The sequence below is a fragment of the Eleginops maclovinus genome, chromosome 9 (genome assembly GCF_036324505.1).
Source record: "Eleginops maclovinus isolate JMC-PN-2008 ecotype Puerto Natales chromosome 9, JC_Emac_rtc_rv5, whole genome shotgun sequence".
NCBI classification, from domain to species: domain Eukaryota; kingdom Metazoa; phylum Chordata; class Actinopteri; order Perciformes; family Eleginopidae; genus Eleginops; species Eleginops maclovinus.
In genome coordinates, this window is record NC_086357.1 from 24,516,293 (window position 1) to 24,538,585 (window position 22,293).

Here is a 22,293-nt window from a genome sequence, read left to right on the forward strand (position 1 = left end):
TTACGGTTTTTATTAAAGCACCACTTTCTCTGCAGGGTGGTTTGATGGCTGAGGTCAACAAAATACAAAAAGAACTTTATTATCATAGTATAAAGTCATTTTTACTTTGTGAAGCTCTCAATGACTCTTGCCAGAGAAAAATAAATAGCCCTCACTGAAGTATGATTATCTACACAAATCACAAAAAACTCCAAGGTCTTCTCTTTTTAAACAATCATCCAACAGCCTCTGGAGATTTCTTGTTATTTTTTGTGTCTACCTCCTTATTCAAAGAACACCTCAAATAGACCCTTGTGCATGTAACTGATTGATTTACAATATAGTTGCCGAATAATTTCAACGTTGCCTCTCTAATCAGTGCTTAGAGTCATCTTGAACCATGCTTTACTTCAACCCTTGAGCGTAACATCAGTCAGCGCTGGAGTCTGGAGTAAGTATGTACACTGCACTACAAGTATTTGGACAGAAAGCCACTGTTTGATGTCTCTATGCTATAATTACCTTGATCATGAAATGACAAAATGATTATGAGGTTAAAGTGCGGAGGCTTTCATTTGAGGGCGTTTAAAGAAAGCCGTTCAAACAATGAGCTGCTTTCTAAATGCATCACGCTGGGCATGCTGGGAGTTCTTTGTAAAAATATGAAAGAATAAATCCCCCTCTTTCCTTTTCTAACAGTCCACCGCAGAGCTAGCATGACAGTAAGACAGATTAAGAGAGGGGGAGACACAGACAGTCACCTTAAAGGAAGACGCCATTCAGCCGGGTAATGACTCCGTCTATCTGCACGGATCTGACAGCACAGCAGCACAGATCTCATGTCTGCCATCCGTCCGTCCGTCTGTCTGTCTGTCTGGGCATTTATCTGCCTGTCTGCAATTTGACTGTCTCCCTCTTTCTGCAGCGTGACCCAGACAGCAAATTAGCAACAAGTGTGGAAACTGACAAGCAGTCAGCGACTCCTGAGAGCCCCCGCTGCTCATCACTCACACGTCTTCTTCACTCATGAATACCGGATGACTTTGAGGATAAATGAAAATAATAACCAATCTACGATGACATTCATTTATCTCTTTATACCTGGGAGTTGGTCTGTACATTGTTGAGGGAAAAAAAAAGTCTTTCTTACTATCTTTTGCTTTAAATCAGAGTCTAAGACTGCAGGACCCCCCTCTGAGGAAGCTTTGGAACAGGCGCCCCTTAAGTCTACCTGCTTAATTCCTGTCGATTCTTGGATGGCTTCTGGATCATGATTACGTTATTTCATCCCTCAAACCATTGTGCCAAAATTGCCTGATATTGCTGTTTAACATAACTTAACACTACGCCAAATACTGTATATTTAAAAAGGCTTTTCCTCAGGAATTAATAGGTTTCTGACTCTTGGAAAAGTGGTTAAAACTTACACTTGGTTTGTTTCAATTCACACACAACAGTCTTAACTGCAACCGTAATCTAAAGAGAAAATACCTTTCCCTTCTTTTCATATCTAATGTCGTATTTTTTTGTTTTACTTCCATTCATTTAGCCTCCACTTGAGCTGTTTGAAGCCCCCCTGGTCAGGACCACCCTCCTGCCCTCAAAATCTAGTGTCACTTAACCTCAAGTCTGTCGCCCTCCTTCTGTAAAACATATGTTTGTCATGGCTATAGTTCCTTTACAAGCCAGATACATATTGAAATGACATGTTTTATTTTGTTAACACATGCATTTAAGATCCTGCTTAATTTAGCTAAAAAATGATACACTGAGAAACCAGAAAAAGTGTGTATTATGTGACATAAACATAGGCTGTAAGGTTGGTTTGGACTCAATCTGAAGGTTGTGGGTTTGATCCCTGCAGTCATCAGTAAATCCAGTCCATTAACCATTTACCCCAATGCAACAACTCTGCACTGAATACATTACAGTGTTTAGTTTAAGTTTAAATGACAGTTGTTTTCTGCCACAAATTCTGTAAAACACACATTTTCCATTTCTAATGTCTCTAAATGTCTTTACAAGCCATCTTGAAAGTCTGGCCTCAGCCGCTATCATTATTAGTTTGATAATAGCTGAGTGAAAGACTGTCCTCGAGACCGGTCTTGGTCTTGACTTGGTCTCGACCTCTTAAAGTCTTGGTCTTGGTATGCTCCGGTCTTGGTCTTGTCTCGGTTAACATGGACTTGACTACAACACTACCTCACAATTCAACATTAAGTCAACAGCATTATCATATCTGTACAGGAAACACACCCTGCTGCTTCATGCCTCTGTATACAAGATAAACATCTTCCTTTCAGAGGCATGAAGCTACAGTACAGGGTTTGCTGTGAACCCTTTCAAAAGCAGTAATGCATAGCTCAGTGTTGAAACCACTTGTTGCTGACTCATTATTAATCCAACATGAAAAAGAGAGAAACAACTTGTGGTGCTTATTTTAGGTACAGAGATAAGTCTGGATGTTTTCCCTTTTACAGAGAAATTAAAGATCCTGTCAATAAATAACACCCTGAGACACAATAACAACCCAAACTCCAAAAGACATGACTTAATGTGTGTCGTTTTCGTGGAAATAACTCTTAGGGAATTGTTGGCTTAAGTAGTTAAACTTTGACATAGCTCATAATTTTCTCCTTCCTCTGTCTGCGTTCCCAAGGCATACGTCTTTCGGCCTTGGGGTGCTGTAATCTCCCTGAAGGAGGTGCAGCTTGGGCGCATTGTTGATGCCAGACTTTGACCGAGCACAAGCTACCATGAGATAGTTATTGTTCAGGGACGTCTAAAAGCCCTTCTTACTGTATCTGGAACGTGGCACACATTCTTTTCCATCGACGACAGGTCTACTTTTATTCAGGGTCCATATTTCTATCTGATTCTAGCTGATGAGGAATGTTGATTATACAGTCTGAACTAGTTAAAACCTTGCATTGTAGGAGAGTTCTTCAGAATTGGTCAGGCAACAGCTATGTCGACTCGTGGCTGCAGCAAATTTCTTGTTAATTCTCCGGCCGTTAACTTCATAATAAACCTTCAGTGTTTGCCATCAAAGTTCCAGCTCTCCCTGTGTCTCTCTGAGTTCCATCTCCATTGCTTCAAAAGTTTCCATCACAATATACAGGGTTTTTTTTTGTGTTACCCCAACTATAGCGCATGTTTGCCATTAAATTGTGCACGTTTTTTACATCTACCGAGGCCGTTACAATAAGTCCTAACACAAAATAATAACGAGGACAGGTTCAGGTAAAGTAAAAAAAAGCAACCCACACAAAGTGACACATTGGCATACAGGGTTTGTGTGGGTAAAATAACATTCACTTCAAAACGCCTACTCAAAAAATGCAGCTACAGTGACACACACACACAACCTCCAACAGCAGTGAGTGGAGAAAAACTCCCAAAACTTCTCACCTGTTTGTGCATCTCGATGTTGAGGCCGTAGGACATCTCGTAGTACTGTGGAGAGAAAGAGAAGACTGCGTTAGCGTTTTAAACACAGCGCACATTAACGCTGTATCCCCCGTCGAACAGATGTTGCAGAGCGTAGCTGCATATGCCAGTGTGGATTTGATGAAAGCAAGAAAAGAAAGTGAGAAGATCGAAGAAAGAGAGAAGGAAGAAAGTGTATGTGTGTGTTTAAAGTAAAAGCAAGTGTGTGTGTGTGTGTGTGTGTGTGTGTGTGTGTGTGCATAGATAATGAGGTATTTATGTCTCTGTGTGAGTTGTGAGCGATTACCGTCTCTGCAGGTTTTGTTTTTGCACTGCTGCCAAATGTGTTAGAAGTTGTGTGTGTGTGTGTGTGTATGTGTATGTGTGTGTGTGTGTGTGTGTGTGTGTATGTGTGTGTGTGTGTGTGTGTGTGTGTGTGTGTGTATGTGTGTGTGTGTGTGTGTGTGTGTGTGTGTATGTGTATGTGTGTGTGTGTGTGTGTGTGTGTGTGTGTGTGTGTGTGTGTGTGTTCCTGCAAAAACCTATGTGCGGAGCCTATCAGACTAATGAGACTCAGTGAATGCTTGCTGAGTTCACTGTCGACTGTATATAAGTGAGTGTGTGTTCAAGTCTGTGTGTTTACAGTACGAGTCTGCATCTTTTTCCAGGACCCTCAACATCTTCGGGTGTTCTGACCCCCCGATGTAATGACGTTCCTCCAGATGTTAATAGTCTCGTGTGCAAGACGGGGATCTATTCACGTGTGACTCAGAGCGCAATTTCCAGATATTCAGTCACTATTGTAAATGTATGCTGCAGTAAAATAATCCACTTAACAAGATTAAAGGCTATTGATTCAGCCTGATGCTGCTTTCATGTGATCCAGACTCACAGGTAAATACAACACATCCATCAGCAAAGGAAACTCCAGATGCCCCTAAACCAATACTGACTGTCTGATAATGCCTCTAATATCTGGATCTGTTATAATAAAAACGACTCTTTCATTCGTGTCTTTGTGCTGACTTGTCAAAAGATGTTTATAAAGTTAGGAAAGCAATGTTTAAGTTAAGCCTGATGAATTAAAGGTCCCTTATTATGCAAAACGCACTATTTTAAGTTAGTTTGATTTTACCTCTCACTTTGTATTACTTTCCCACTTTGTGCTGCAACTGTTGCACAGCAATTTCCCTCGGATAAATAAAGCTTCTTATACATAAATATGTGTCCCCGGTGTTTAAAGAGAGTCACAAAGTGTCAGAAAATACAACCCTCTCTCTTTTCCTCCTTACCCAAATCTCTAAAAACAGGGGTACAAACGAGCTGATCCAGATTTGCTGCTGATATGACGTCATATCGGAGACAAATCCAAATCCAATAAAACAAAGAGATGTTTTTTTTGGTTTTGAGATTTGGAAGTTGTGTGAGTGTATGGCCGGAGGGCGGGACAAATAAACACATTGACTACCAAACAGCATTGTGAGGCTGAACAAAAGGAGCTTCTGACTATGTAAATGTAGTCTTTTAAAAAAGGATAGGATAACTATACCTCCAAACTTTTTAAACCAGCGTATCCTGCAGTCCAAGTGGATGTTTGAGTCAAATTTCAAGAACATTTCTCCAGGCGTTGCTGAGATACCATGTCCTAATCCAGATACCGTGAGCAGGACAAACAGTCTAATCAAAAGTACAACATATCTATTCATGTATCTCTTTAGTTGTGTGTATCTGTGTGTGTATTTCACACCTGTATGTGTGTTTGCTAAACGCCTCGTTGTGCTACCACCTCCGCACGTGTGTGTGCGCTTGTTAAACGTGTTGTTCCCTCTCCTCTGTGTGTGTTTCCGTGTGTGTACATCAGTAATGTGCTGTAATGGCGTTGGTGGCGAGCGGCGTGCAGACAGCGAGGATCCGTCACGGTGACAAAGGCAGCCGCTGCCGCCGGATGAGCAGCGCTCTGACTGATGAGAGCGAGACTCTACTCTTTCTTCTCCTCTCTTTCTCTCTGTATTCTCCTGCTCATTTTCACTTCATCGCTCTCCTCTCTTCCCTCCATTTATTCCTCACCTCATTCAGTCCCTTCCTCTCACTCCTCTCTACCTCTCAGAGGCTGTCAGTCCCTCTTTCCCATCTCCCCCCCCTTCATAGTTTTCCCCCTTTTTTCTGACTGTCAGATGTTCTTTCTCTCTCCATTTCCTGTCTCATTTTACTCACTAGCTATCTTTGTCTGTCTCTATTGGTGTACGTACCAATCTATTTAAATTCAGATTCACTTCCTTGGCATGAACGTAATTGAGCACAGCACTGCCAGGTCACTTAGTGCAAGGTTTACACTATATGCGTAAAAATACTGTATTAAATAAAAGATAACAAATGATTGAAGGTGCTCTATTGGGGTTTCCCCTTTTCTGAAGTGTGCTACATAGGTTTTAGTGCATGTCAATGGTCTGCAAAGGGTAAAATCCCAAAGTTTCTATCCAACACAATCCCCCCCTGCCTGAAGCGCATCCATTGGACTCCTTTGTTTACTCCTTTAACATAGTGACATTACTATGTAACACAGGTGCTTCAATTGAATAGCGCTCCAACACATTGTATGTGGTAGTCTAAGGGGCGGGACTTCTCTAAGTGGTTGACCAATCACAACAGAGCTGGCCAGCTAACCAATCAGAGCAGACTGGGCTCTGGTTTCAGACAGAGGGTGAAAAGAGGTGCTGCAGCACAGGCAGTATGAGACACATAAAGAGCTTTTTGAACATTAAAGCATGGAGACATGTCCCAGTAGAGGTACTAAATACATATATGAAGCTGAGAAGGAGCAGAATATTGCCCCTTTAAATTTTATATCGAAAGGTAATCTTATTATATAGACTTATCATAAAGAAAGACCATACTGTATAAGATGAGGAATTGTTTCATAATAACTCACCATATAGTGGAAAGAACTATAACAGTAAAAAGAGGCAGGTTTTTTGTATGCTACAGTTTCATGTGTTGTTTCCCCTGAGGCTGTGACATGCTCAGACATATGCTTCTGTTTTAGTGGCAATGCCAAAACCTTCCTGTCACCTGTCAACAGGACGGAGGGTGAGAACGATGCCTTTTTCTCGGAGGAGGTGAATGAGACGTGTTGTTACCCAGCTCTGTATTCTGCATTAAAAGTATTTCAGCTGCAGTGCCTTGGTAGCCAAATGACACCTTACTGCAACACACCCGGTTCAATTCAAGCTGAAGGGTTTGTGTCATGCCAGTGTGCCACTATTGTGTCCGTAGAGTTTTAAAAAGTGCACTCACACTTTATTTCCCTGACTCGATGTCACTTGAACAAGCAGCAGGGTTCTCATTTTTTGTTTGGGCACTATGGACCCGAAATTCACCACGTTAAAAATGAATAGATAAACCTCAAATTATTACACCAGGCTTCGGTTGACTGAACGTGCTTGTGTGTGTGCAGCAAAGGAGAGAAGAGACACTAGGAAAAGCTAAGAGACTTTCACACTAAATGGAGATAAAACCAGTGCACATTTAATAGGTAAATAAAAGATATTCTTTCTGTGGGACAGTACATATAAATCCCAAATAGCCCAGGAAATCAAGGATAGAAATCCCATATTTTTCATTAAACATTATCAGCATTATTTGTATTAATCATTCTCAGAGGGAAGGAGTTGTTGTGTGTAGAGGTGTGTGTGTGTGTGTGTGTGTGTGTGTGTGTGTGTGTGTGTGTGTGTGTGTGTGTGTGTGTGTGTGTGTGTGTGTGTGTGTGTGTTCAGTAGGTGAAGGGAAGTTAAATCCCGAACACGGTGTAACGTCGACTGCAGTAGCCTAATGTGCTCTCTCCCCTGTCAACATCTTTTCTTGCCAAATTATCCTTTTTCCTCCCATCACGCCTCCCCCGATTACTCTCCCCCTTTCTCTTTTATCTCTCCTTGTTTTTATGTATCTGCTGGATCATTGTCCTCTGTCCTTTACATCCTGTCTCCTCTTAGCCATTTCTATCAATCATCTTTCTCTTTTATCTCTCTCTCTCTCTCTCTCTCTCTCTCTCCTTGGCTTGCTTTGTATATTTGTCTCTCTCGTCCTTGTCGAAGTGCTATATCTATATTTCCTCGTCCCTACTCTTCTTTCTTTCCATTTCTCTCACTGACACACATGCATTCAAAGCTCGGAATCTTTTTCACACATACTTCACACACACCTGATACCACAAACATACATGCTTTGATTGACACACACACACACACACACACACACACACACACACACACACACACACACACACACACACACACACACACACACACCACACACACACACACACACACACACACACAAAATACTTAAGCTAGCTCTTTGTGTTTCCATGTCTGCCTCTCAACATGAAAGATATGTGACATACCTCTTTGTTCTCCCTCCATCTCTCATCAGCCTCTCTCGTCACCTCTCCATCATTACACCTCACGCCCCCCCCCCCCCCGTCTTTTTAACTCAATTCCTGTCTCTCCTTATTAACTCTCCCTCCATCTCACCCATCAGCCTCTCCAACTCTCTCTCCGTTTCTCCTTTCCACTCTCTAGGGTCCTCTTTTCATTTAATATCTCTCCTTTTTTCACCACGCCACCGACAGCTCAGTGCAACTGCCATGGCCCCGGTATTTGAATACCATCTTCAGGTCTAGCTACAGAGCTCGCTCCAGCAGCTGTCCTCAGCATAAGCTCTGCAGGCTGACATTATGGAAAAGTATGAAATAAACCTTAGGGATGATGCTCAAAGAAAAATGATTATAAAATAGGATGCAACAATATATATAAAGGAGTTCAACTTAACTTCATTTTCACCGATAAAATGCTTCTTGGGCAAATCCAGGGGGTAAAGTTTATATCAGGATGTCGTGATTGTTCTGTAAATGTAATTCTTATTTGGGTTTTTTTAAACATGCATTACATTGGAGCATGTTTTATTTGCATCACATAACAAAATATTTGAATTAAAAAAACTCAAAACAGTAAAATGTTCATCTTTCAAGATTGAAGCTTTAAGGTGTCAGAGGAAAAACATTTCAGTTCCAGTGAAAATAAAAGCCAGGCCGACTTCAATCAAGACAACATAACACAATAAAAGAAAACACACACACATTTGTACTTTTGAGTATACTAATAGAGGTTTGTTCTTGAACTTTCAAAAACCTCACAAAATAATGTTCAAATGACTGGTAATAATAAAACTACAGGTCATCCTGACAAAGTCACGTTCTTTCTCAATTGTTCCCCAAATCAGGATTGTAGGAGCCAAAAGTACTGCATTTTTGCCATTGCTTCTTTTTATCCTCATTTCCGTTTACACCGCGTTCGATTCTTTTTGGTTATCACTTGGTTTATTGGTATTTGAGTTAACTGTGGGATGCGGGTTTAGTGTATGACGAAGAGGAGAGGGTGAAATGCTCCGACTGTTGACCGTGATCCGGATTTGGAAATGGTTTGTGTTGTTACATATGATGTTAGACTTGTATACACACAATACTGTGGACAATCCCCACAGGAGCATCTTGGGGTGAAGAGTCTTGCCCAGGGACACAATGACGGTGCGATTGAACCTGTGCTCCCCTGATCCGAAAATCAACGCACTAGTCCACTGCGCCACGGCCTCCTTTTTGCGTCTTTATCAAACACCATGAACTCTAACTACAGTACGGACTCTTGTACGGAACGCATCACAGCGGAGAGCAAGTTGTAGCCTGTCAGTGGCATCACTCATAGGGAGTTTTTGCCGCTACAAGGACACCTTATAATGAGGTAGATGGATATGCAAGAATAGCAGGAAACTATATTGCAGAATCTCTACTCCTTTGTTGTCTAAGTACTTTTTATCCGACACCTTTCTCAAGTGATAAACACATGCATTCATTAACTTCCCACGTTCTCAAGTGAGTGCAAAACAAGCTCTGACTACAAAAGGGTTATTCGCCGCATTACTCCCGTCATTGTTCTGCCGCTGGAGAGCTGTAGCACTGCCGCTGATACCAATATTAAAATGTGATAGTTTATTGCTCCCTGCAGGATCGTTTCCTCCCGCTTGCTTCCTGATGTGAGGTCAGGCCGGGAACAGTATCACCTTCAGGAGAGCTTATCACACTTTAGGAGGTCGATCTGTTTTCAGGAGTTAATGCTGGGAAATGCAGTCCAAAGAAGCCAGGAAGCAGCGTAACAATGTCAGGACTCCAAAAACCGTAAAGGTGACAGGAAGCTCAGATCTGATAATCTGGCAAAGTGACACAAAGTCAGTTACAGCATCATACAGAACCGATTAAACTCCAGAAATAATTAGTCCAGACTTTTCCTTTGAGGTGGAAGAAAGGACTAGACTGAGGGACTGAAATGTAACAGTAGTGCTGTGGGTGTCAGAGAATGGAGAGCAGTGAAGTGACTATTGTCCTCTTCGTGCAGACAGCACAGCTCTGTGAGAATGCTCTATGGGAGTCTAGTCTGGACTGTAGTGTATAACAATGGTGCTCTGTAGTCTGTGAGGGTGGTAGCTTACAAGGGCAACAGTTATCAGTATGAATGCAAAAGTCAACACCTTATGAAGGACAGAGTACATTTCATTTAACAGCATATGTGTTTTTCCTTACACACGTAATGTAAATAATATCCTGATTTATTTTGTTTACTGTAAATTCATTTCAATAGCATTTTATTTGTCCAACATTGTTTTAATTTTAGAATTGTTTATTTCTACTCTTTTATTTACACTTATGTGCAATGCCTTGTTTTTTATGCTGCTGCAACCAAAAAAATACAAATTTGGGATCAATAAAGTACATCTTATGATATCTTATATATGTCTTAAGGAACGTCAGACTGTTTGGCCTCATTCACATGGTAGGTAAACAATTAAAAAAGTAGGTTTTTTTCAGATCAGTCAGTGTTACACCATGTTTGGACACACACGGATTTACTTTCCATCCGACCCACTTACAGTATGTAGCTTTTCTTTTAAATATAGAAATAAAACCTGGGTTTGATTGCAACAGGATCCCCTTGATGAATGTTATTCCCTCCCTATCGTCTACCTCTCCTGTTTCTCTATAATAAATAAACACAATGCTAATAGGGAACCTGATGAAGTAATTGAGGCAATATGTAGAGATTTGGTATCAAGCCGTGCAAAGGAGGGAGCCGAGCATTCAGCGTGGTTATCAAACCTTTTCCTGTAAAATGTGCCGTATAATATGTCAACAATCAGCAACACAGTGTTGTGATAAGTACATAACGAGGTGTATTTTTTTCATCCTTATCCAAAAGCATGTTTAGGCAAAGTCTGTGGACCTTTATCCAAACAAAAGTATAATATCTCCCACTGCGATATTGCATCGTGTTTGTGGATCAGACGTGTGTGTAACAGGTGTCTGCAGCAGGCTTTATTAACAGCCGCTCAAAGGTCACAGTTGAAACTGCAGTACAGTGTGTGTTTTGTCTGCTGGAGTCAGATTTTTTTAATAGGTTCATCCTCTCTTAACAGCCACCCCCCCAACCTCCAATTACACCCCCCCACGCCCTTGATCCCACGTTATATAATCCCTCCGTGTGTCACTGCTTCTGTTAGATGTAGTGTGTGTGTGTGTGTGTGTGTGTGTGTGTGTGTGTGTGTGTGTGTGTGTGTGTGTGTGTGTGTGTGTGTGTGTGTGTGTGTGTTTAGCCTGACAGAGGGGCACTAAGCCAACTGGCTGACTTTGCTTACCAAGAACACACAGCACTGCCCTTATCCAGAGAAGGGTAAGAGAGGGGGTGTGTGTGTGTGTATGTGTGTGTGTGTGTGTGTGTGTGTGTGTGTGTGTGTGTGTGTGTGTGTGTGTGTAACACTGTATATCCATGTATTTTATACTCCTTTTTCCTCAAGAACCACAAAACATGTTTGTCATGTGTAAAGCATGCACTATTATAATCAAATCTAAAGGCTTTGTATACTTTTAAAACTTTGACCGATTAAAATATCCGACTATTTGTAAGGAAAGCTAATATGTGATTAAGGGAAATCATTTGTCATCAATTCCTGTCGAAAACTTGGCCTGAAATCTAAATGTAAACCCATGTATACACAATAAGAGACGTGCAGCATCTCCCTTTCCCCTTTCTGCATCGCCCAGTTTTTGCTTTTTGGCTCCTTTGTGTTACTTTAGATGAACGAGGTTGCAGAGTAATTGTTGTTTCTCTCATCGCTCTGTACCGTTCCACTCTCCTGAACATATCTAACGTCTTATCCTGAGCTAATAACACACACACACACACACACACACAGCACTGTCATCATCAGAAAGCATTCCTGCGTTTCTCTCAATGAGCTGCTTGTCGTTTCTTTCTTCCTCCACTCTCGAGTTTCCCTCCTCTTTCCACACTTCCATTCTTCAGGGAGTGTATGCTCTTTCGTTCCCCCCTCCCTCGGTCCTCCCCCCATGGTGTTGAGAGAGTGTAAGACGACGGGGCCAGCCTCTCTCTCTCTCTATCTCCTGTATGCATTCTGCAAAGAACGCTGGCAGACTTTAAAAATGAGCTTTAGGAAGTGGGTCTAATCCAAGGTGATTTATCTAAATGGGACATGTGTGTACGTGTGTGTGTGTGTGTGTGTGTGTGTAAATCCATACTCGTGCGTGTGTGGACTGGGTTTGTATTCAATAGGTGTGTGTGCGGCATACATGTGGGTGCAAACTGATTGTGTCTGCATGTATTATTTGTGTTGTGTGGGTGTGGATGTGTGTATAAAAACCTTAACAAAAGCATTGTTCATCGGTGTCTCTGCGGTGAGCTTGTCTCTTTCATCTGCCTGCCCGCCCGCCCGCCCACACACACACACACATACCACTGATGTTAAAACATTTATTAGCACGCTGCTCATACCCACATCAGCGGTGAGGTTAGCAGGCTCTACTACACTGCAGTGTGTCCTGTCAGCGGGTGACGACTAAATCAGTCACAGTAGACATCCAGCCTCGTTGCAGCACGTTTCATCAGAGGCTGAGGAACAACTGGATGTGACTGACCTTGAATTTAAGGGTCTTTATATCTATAAAACACAAGATGCAATGGTGGACTATAACTCAGTACATTTACTCAACTGGAAAATTGAGTAAGGGAATATTCTGCTCATTCTCCTGTGACATGTCTCCATGCTTTAATTTTCAAAAAGCTCTTTATTTTTCTCATACTGCCTGGCCCGGCTCTGTTGTGATTGGTGAACCACTTAGAGATGTCCCGCCCCTTAGCATATCATGTACAATGTGTTGGAGCGCTAGCCAATAGGAGCGTTGGGTATAGCGCAAAGCAGTCCATCTTTATGAACACTCCTCCTGTTTGCATCTTCTGCTCCAGACAGTCCAGACAGGTTTAAGACTCTTAAAAAGGATTCAATCGTTCCCTGCATCTGGCCCCCTCTTAAATCCCCTGGACAACTCCCACTATGGGATGGCAGAGCAACGTTTGGCTTAGAGAGGAAAAAAAAAATCAGGGTTCAGATTCAACCCTCTGCCTTCTCTACCATTCTTGGTGTTACTTTTACTCTTTGCTAATAACACTTGAGATGTTACCGTGCATTTCAAGGTATCCTTTGGTTTTAATCATTTATATCTTAATTAATACAACACGTTGTATTTTTAGCATGTTACATAATTATGGATGTATATATTGTAATAAAAAGTGCACATTTTATTTTATTTATTTATATATTTATCTCATTTTATAAATGCACATTTTTTACTTAATTAACTTAATATTTAATATATTTAATTCAATTCTAAATGTGTATTCTTTCTTTAATCCTGTAATAGACCTAATGTCACACAACCTAATTCCGCCCTGGATTAAATAGAGTATTCTGATTCGGATTATCTTTCCCAGTCAGGTTTCCATCCAAATGCAACGCACATTTTAACCAAATTTAGGAGAAAATCTGCTGAATAAACAGCAACTTGATGCTTGTTTCCATATATGTGATTATCAGGAGTTGGTTCTTCCAGATAAACATTAAGCAGCACTAATTTCACTGCAGAAAATAAAGGCGCTACAAGATGATGTACTTTGATCAGCGTCAGTCAGACATGAAATGCTGAGAAACTATGGAAATATGACAGCTGAGTTTGGTTCAACTATGTGAGGAGTCAGAGCTGCTTCACTTGATATTGAAGTCGAATGCGACATCATTTATTGGCTAAATCTGTTTCCTTTGCACCTTTGATTTTAACTGATACACAAACTTTGACCCTATCATGCCCATCTTTAAATCCATATTTCTTGTGCAGATTGAAAATGTGCATCAACAAAGGGGGATGGAAACCCACCTTGTGTCTATTCAAGCCCCCCCTCCATCTCCATTACTTGTATCATGCTCATACAAAGTGCTCCCTTTCTGTGTTTGATGTGTTTCTTCTCCGTTTCTTTCCTCCCTCCTCGCCGATGTCCTTGTTCTGTTTTCTTTTCTCTGCCGTCTCTGCCAATGCCCTCGTGCCCTCTCCGTCTCTCATATTTCTCTTTCATCTCCGTCTCTTTTCTCTCCACATCTCACTGTCCCCATCTCTCTCTCTCTTCACTTCCCTTATTACTTATTTTCTCCCCCTTAATTTTTCTCCCCTCTCTTTCCCCTTTTTCTGACCCCTCCCTCCCTCCTCCTCCCTCCCTCCCCCCATTTTCTGAAGCAGTTTGTGACTGTAATGCTGCCGAAGAGAACACAGTGTGTCAGCCCGAATCAGACAGATGAGCTGGGAGCCGAGTAAGAGGCTGAGAGCAGCGCATTAATCCATCCACACACACACACACACACACACACACACACACACACACACACACACACACACACACACACACACACACACACACACACACACACACACACACACACACACACACACACACACACACACACACACACACACACACACACACACACACACACACACACACACCATCTCTGCCTGAGGGGCTGTACTGAATGGACGACGTATACACAGATATACACTGTACACACACACACACACACACACACACACACACACACACACACACACACACACACACAATGTCCCAACAAATATCCACATGAGACAAAGCACTTGCAGCCATGATCTCCTGCTGGTTAAGTCAAGTTTAAATATAAAAATAAAAAGATAAAACACAAAATTAGCATTTTTATTTAATTAACTAGAATCAATATATTATTTAAAAACAATATATATATATATTTCAGTAGTTGTGTTTTTATGGTTGAACCACATTTAGATTACTTTTTCCCCACCAACAAATAGTTTTTAATGACAGTGAAAGCGTTTTAACAGGAGAAAGAAGAGCCTTATTCCTTATTTTGTTTTATTAAGTGGTACGATTACGCTAAGTTACAAGTTTAAATAAAGTTGATAAGCTTTTAAAATGTCAACTGTGACTTCAGTAAAGCTCATTAAGACAATTACCAAGCAGAAACAGGATGTCATAGTACTGTCCTGTTTTCATTCCCACTCTGTTGCTGCTCTAACTCCTATAAAAAAAGATCCATCTTATCTTATCTTTGTGTTACCCATATCAAAATAATATCATTGTTGTGTGATTCTGGGTCCAAAATGTTCATAAAGTATGTAAAAATCAGGTTATATAGGTGAGGTTGTCTTAAAAAAAACCAACATTGACATGCTAATCATTTTTTAATGGGTTTTAGTAAGACAAATAAAAATAATAAAAAGTAGCTCGAAAACGGCTTAAAAAGACTCTCAAGTGTAACTAACGGCAGCTAACTTTACTTTACTGGTTGCTCATAACGTGTTTGTATCTGTTTTAAATCATGAACTACTCCACAAATAGGCGGCGGTGGCTCAGACTGTAGGGATGTGAACCGGAGGGTCGCCGGTTCACGTCCCGATCGGACCAGTGTGGACTGGTAGCTTCCCGGTCACTGCTGCTAGTACCAGGATGGGTTAATGCAGGTCCAATTTTGCTGTACTGAATGGATGTGTGACAAAATAAAGAGGGTTTCATCCTCCAATTCTTCTTCTAAATCCACAGGGAAGAAATAATGCATGATGGATGTTGCATAATATGTCAGATATGTCCTTTACTGGGGCATCACTGTCCACTAACGCTGTCACTTATTCAAAAAGATGTGGTTGAAAAATCTGAGAAAAGATGGGATTATAAAAAGGCAGCAAACTTCTTTACCTTCATTCCTAATTATTCCCTCTCCGGAGTCAAATCAGAAACCCTCACACTCATTACCTCTGCAATGGTTGTGTGTCATATTAATTTATGGTACATTTTCTCCATGTTTGAACGGTACGGCCGTTTAAAATGTCAAATAAAAAGTGACAGTATTATCACCTCCACTCACTCAGCTCAACAGCTCACATAAATATAAAGCGTTTCCTCTCGTCTGTAATATGTGTATCATGAAGTTTGATACAACTTTATTTCTCCTCTCGCAGACAGCATGGCCGTTCACTCACACCGGATCCCTGCAGTGCCGCGTGGGTCTCAATTTAACACACACACACACACACACACACAGACACACACAGTGATGGAGAAGCCACCTAATGTGATTCCCCACTGCGAGCTGTCACCCTCCAGTAGTAATTTCTTCTACACACAGTCCACACCCCCCCCCCCATGAGAGCTTTCTCTTCAGTTTGACAGAATGAGAGACAGTCGGCTAACAGTCACGAGGAAAGAAAAGGTTTGGAAAGACATTTTTTACTTGTAGGGTTGGGCAACTTTGCGGAAATCTAATATGAGGGTTATTTTATTTCACCATATCTGTAAGTATCAGGATACAGTCGTTGTTCTTTTATTGTTACTAATGAACAGTTAAACTGGTTCAAATGTCTGTAGTCATATAAAGAGGGCGATGTGGCAAAAGCACGGAACAAATGCTTAAGATTAGGGGGGAAAAGATACTGCGGTAGGAACAGCTTTGTGAATCTTGAATCATTGAACAGTATTTATTCATATTACCCAATTCTAATTATGAAGAAAACTAAAATAAAACTAAGGGAGAAACTGGACCACAACATGCATAATGTGACTTTAAAGCCTTCAGTCATACGTGTGCAAGAAGCTCTTGAAGCAGTAACCTCTGAAACAACAAAGAGGATGCTGGAAAGTGGAAACTGATGTCTAACACTGAAGGCCTAAAAATGAAAACTAAAAACCCACCTGTTCAAATGAGCCTACTCGGTTGTCCACTTTGTCTCCTCCGTGATGGCCTGTTTGTGTTTTCATCATGTCCTGTTGCTTTTACCTCTTTGAATATTTAACAAATTGTGCAGTGTCCTTAGGTGTCATGACAGGCGCCTTAAATTATTATGATAGAGGAGTAAAGTGACTCCTCAAATCTCAAGACCTACTCTATCCTCTATCTCCTTTACTTTGCATGCCAGAGAACATTGTGCCAGTCTTTCCGGCTGGAGCCCTAACCCAATAGCAGCCAGAGTGTCCAATGGAGGCCTTGGGAAGGGGGGGGAGTGTGTGTGAGAGAAACTCCCTCTGGAGGGAACTTTGGGATTCTAATCCTTTACATGCACACAAACCTGTATAACACACTACAGGTAGGGGAAAACCCCCCCAAAACCATAATAGGGCTAACCATCATTAAGGTTTTCCCATTTCAAGGTCAGCAACACTCAACTACATCTAGGTAGTGGGGAAAACAGAAGATAAGAGGTTGACATTAAAGGTGTTTTTAGATCAAAATGTTGTCTTTGTGGGGTTTTGTGATGCAAGACAGCATTTGCATCTCCAATTCTTTCACACACCGCTGGGCCTCGTGCCTGCGTATCTGCTCTTCAACCTTAAAGGTCAGCAGGTGTGAGTGCGGCTCTGCAGGCAGGAGACTCACATGTGACCGGCACGTCTTCGCCTCCCCCCCCTTCTCCCCATGATTAGCCGGGGCTACAATGCAACCTTATTTAAAAATACACAGAAGAATTCCAGGAGAGCAGTGAAATCTGAGAGCCGTGAATTATAAATACAACAGTAGGAGAAAGGCAAGACGCCCACAGACACTCTCGGTGTGTGTGACTCCTTGTGTGTGTGTGCACCCATCACTAAAGATGCCAATGTCTTTCTACATCGACAAAAGAAATGAGTCAGTCTAGTACAAAAGCCAACACAAAACATAATATTCCATCCAAAAAAGATACACAGACTTGGTCTGCCAAACAAACAAACACACCGTCTCTAAACCTGCAGCAACACAGAGGAGGGTATGGCATCATTTCTCCAAGCGTGAAAAGTGTAAAACCAACTCATTGCCAGCTATAGAATTAAAGTAAGGAGGAAAACAAACTTTCACAGAGAGGGAAAGTTTCATGCCATCAGGAGAAAACTAAACCAACACCTACTGATTCTTGGCTTACTGCAGCATTTTGCTCTTTGCTAAGTTAGAGTCACATCCTCGAAACTATTCCACATAAAGAAAGCCTTTCAGGTCAAGATGTTCAGGTTATTTTCTCTACAGCATTCATACTTTATTTGTGATGTATACAAGAATACTTTGCGAGTAACCAAGTTTCCACAGGATGGCTGATGATCAGACAACACTGGCACCTTTCTCAAACTTTCTCTCAGGGAAAATATGAAGATAAGACAGTGCCAAATGCAACAAGTCTTCCAAGAAAAACACAAACACATCATCTGTCTAGCCTCCAGGACAACATGTAAAATGTCTGAGTGCAGTCAATGTCCTCTTAAGTCTTCAGACAAAATAAGACTATATTTGCAGCACTATAGTTGGGGTTAAAGCTCAAAAACTGTTTAGCCAGGGTGGTGGAGGCATCGTGGTTTGGGTAAAAATATCTTCTTGATTAAAGATTGAAAACTACCAGGGATGGTCGAATGAAAACAGTGTGGACTGTCTGTAGGAAGCTGGAGTCCTAAACCTGGATAGGAACATAGCATTTCACCACTTCTGGTTCCTTCGTCGCAAAGTCAATGGTTTTTCTTAACGTGTTTGCCTTGTTCTACAACATTAAATACATCAGTAAATACCCCACTTGTGAATGTCCAAAGTGGAATTGCTAAGGAGTGGCTTAAAAACCTACAAACTTCATCAAGGTGACACAAGTTTGCCTTTAGCTTAGCCGTGGTGATGCACAGCCATGGGACTGTCATGTAGTTCAAGCGTGTGTTTTCTCCAATATACGGAAATCCAATGTGGAAATCCTAATGCTTTTTGTTGAGGGACCCCTTGAAGATGCTAACGGGTCAACCTACAAAAATACGACACCACTGCACCACTCTATACTTTCAAAAAACACCATAACAATGACAACTCTTTCACATTTTGCCACCTAACAGAGAAAATACAAGTTTTCTAAACCATCATATGGTCTTGGGTGTTTCAGCTTCCACATTAACATGCATCAGCCTTTAATTACCCTGCGCAACCATCTCCCTACTATCCAAACCCTCACCCTGTTATATTAAGCAGCCTCAGCCGAGCAGCAGAGGCAGTGCAGTGTGGAAGCAGGCCTGAGTGTGGACGACAGGCCTAACAAGCTAAATATAGCCTTCTGGGTTATCTCCTCTGTGGGCGCAGCGAGTCCGTCGTTGCTTCACATTATTTACGTGTCTGTGCGTGCAACCGCTCTCTCTTCCCCTCTCTATCTCTCTTTCTTTCATTTCACGTCCCCCCACACAAACACATCACTATCTCTTTCTCTCGCTCTGTGTGTTGCATATAGTCTCCTTTCTCTCTCTCCATTTCATCCTTTCACAGCATCTTCTTTCACCCTCCGTCTCTGCTCTCTTCTGTCCCTTGGTATCTTCTCTTTCTCCTTTCGTCTCTCTTATCCCTTCTTAGCTTTTTCTTTCCCCCTCTCTACCCCTCTTTCCCTCTGTATCTCCTCTATCACTCCCTCCCTCCCCTCTTTTATTCTCTGTGTCCCTTTGTATCTTTCCCTCCCTCAGCTGCTCCCTGTTTTTTTGACACTCTCTGAGCCTTTTTTCTCTCAAGCTATCTTTCCCTTTGAGCTTCTCTTTCTCTCCTCTATCTCTTTTTCTCTCTCCATTTTTTCCCCTTCCTCTCTTTTCTGAGCCATGCCTTCGAAGCTGCATAGCACTGTGTATGCTAGCCACTACACCACAGTGAGCCCCAGTTCAAATAAAACAGCCTGCAGTGCTAACCGCCTGCTATGCTAACATATCACGATGTGGCACCAGCACCTGAGGCCACATAAACCTACATGCAACATGAAGCAGAAGATGCTCTCGTGCTTATCTCTGACTGCTTAGTTTACCAACAATGCAAAGGCCATGACATTTAATGTGCACAAAGTGTGATCAAATGTCATCCATAGCTTCTGTCCGGGGAGAGATAAACAGTTGCACGCGAAGGAGAGGAAGGTGGATGTTGCAGTAATTGTGTGAAACCGTTGGTGTCAGACATTAGGTAAGGGCTCATTTTATTATATTCTACCTGTAAATAGTTTATTTCTACACATGTCACTGCCCATTGGTCACTTACAACATTATCTTGCACTGTTTGATTTCGGTTCCTTTTTCTTCTCGCCCTATTTATTATTGTTTTATTGTTTATTCCTTATATATATATATACATATATATATTACTGTTACAATGTTGTAGAGGCTTAGGAGTTGGGATTTTCATTGCCATAATGACACTGCAGCTACTGTGCACATGACTGTGGTTTTTTGGAGGTTTTTCTTTGTGTGTGTTCTGCTCTGTATCATTATGTGCACATGCTTCTTCCAGTGCCAATTTGAAAAGTATAGTGAGGGTATTTTTATAAAGATAGGTTGGTTCGAGGAGTCATTCTGTTTTGAAAAGCCAGCCGAAGGTTTGTGTAGTTCCAAATCCTAAAAAGAAACCTGGCTTTTTGCAATTTTGAATCTGACGAGTGGAAATTCACCCGTCAGTCTCATGTTTGCGTGTTGAGCACAAAAAACACACACACACGACATGCAACAACTTTGAAGCAGCTGCAGCACACAGGACTCTTCAGCCCTACACACACACACACTTGTCATCATGTCGTCGGTGTTGAAGTTCTTCAGCATGAGTGAAGGAGTCATAAAGCTCGCAATTTGTAACACCTGCAAGTCCAAAATAAACGGAGGGTGGAAATGTGGCTCGGTATGGTCGCAATGTGGGTGGCATGTTCAAATAAAAAAATCAGTTTGGCTTTCCTCTACACACAGTGCAACGCTACAGAGCTTTCTAGGGAAAGTCGCCCTAGAAACATTTGAAACAGCTGCCTTGTTATTTAGTTTTGTTGCAACTTTATTCTGGGAAGTTTTCTTTTGACATAACTTTAAGTGAGAGATCAGAAGCTAAGAAAATGTCATCTCTACTTTTAGATGTGCCTTTTTGCAAGTCATGATTAAAGGCGCCCTTTTATGCTCATTTTGAGGTTAATATATCTATTTTGTGCCTCTACTGTGACATGCTCACGTGATTAAATGTTCAAAAAGTGCTTTATTATTATGCTTTATTATTTCTTCCCTAGTAAAATATATTAAAAACACCATTTGTAAAGTAATAACGTGATATGACATTATCAGAAAGTTTTATCAAAGAGTCAAACTGTGATTTTATCAGGCACTTATTAATGTCAGTCATTAAAACAGGAATTAGGATAAGTCGGGGCCTGAGGAATACAGTTATTAATGGTAGATCCTCACAAGAAGAGAAGAACTAGTGTGTGTGTGTAGATGAATGGACATGTGTATAGTGCATCTCCTGTGTGTCTCTCTCTCTCTCTGTCTCTCTCTCTGTGTCTCTGTGTCTCTGTGTCTATCTAGCTTACGGCCCTGATCCCGCCTGCTCTCCCAGGTTTATGAAATGCGAGCAGCTTAGCAGATGGTGCATATCGTATTCTGGTCGGCTCTGTGTTGGTTTTGTACCACAGACGAAGGCTTACGATACATGTGAGCCTTTAGTCGCTCAGACACTTCGACGCAGAGGGAGCTCGGGCTGTTAGCGCACGAGAGAAAACAAAAAGAGGAAGCAGGGACTGAAGTAGGAGGGGGGAAAAATGGGAAAAGATATGGATAAAAGCAGAAGTAGGTTTAAGAGAAAAAAGTGTGCAAGAAAATATTGGTTCAGTAATGGTTTGTGCAACATATTCAAGAGTACCACACGTACCAAAATAACATGTTTTTCAAATAGATAACGACCAATTATTAAAGAGGACATGTTGTGCTCATCTTCATGTCATATTTGTGTTTTGTTCCTCTCCTCTGACATGTCTCCATGCTTTAATGTTCAGAAAGCTCTTTATTTTTCTCATACTGCCTGTGCTGCAGCATCTCTTTCACCCTCTGTCTGAACCCAGAGCCCAGTCTGCTCTGATTGGTTAGCTGGCCGCCTCTGTTGTGACTGGTCAACCGTTTAAAGATGTCCCGCCCCTTCACTATCACGTACAATGTGTTGGAGCACTAGCCAATAGAAGCGGGAGTGTTGCATAGTGATGTCACTATGTTACAGAAGTAAACAAAGGAGTCCAATGGAGGCAGAGGGGGGCGTGTGGGAGAGATTTTAAGCTCTGCAGACCTTTTTCATGAACATAAACCCATATAACATTCTACAGGAAAGGGAAAACCCCCCATAACCTAATTGGGCCCCTTTTAAGTTACACTAATCCATGTGAATATGGTTGTTGTGATTGGTCAACCTCTTAGAGATGTCCCGCCCCTTCGCCTATCACATACCATTTGCTGGAGCTGGAGCAAATAGAAACGTGAGTGGTACGTTGTGATGTCACTAAGTTACAGAAGATAACAAAGGGGTCTAATTGAGGTGTTTTAGGCAGGGGGGTTCCGAATTTTGGGAATTCAACGTTTTGAGACTGTTTACATGCACCAAAACTTATACAACACACTACAGGAAAGGGAAAAC

General features: G+C 41.6%; 1 protein-coding gene across 4 annotated transcripts in view; it reads right to left on the reverse strand.

The window, feature by feature from the left end:
- The window catches only part of tle2b (TLE family member 2, transcriptional corepressor b), a 94,985-nt gene that overhangs the window by 51,718 nt on the left and 20,974 nt on the right, over positions 1 to 22,293 (reverse strand). For all 4 annotated transcript variants that reach the window (XM_063891524.1, XM_063891525.1, XM_063891526.1 and 1 more), the window contains one exon: positions 3,391 to 3,435. In XM_063891524.1, the coding sequence (XP_063747594.1) occupies positions 3,391 to 3,435 (45 nt within the window). The remainder of the gene's footprint in view (positions 1 to 3,390; positions 3,436 to 22,293) is intronic.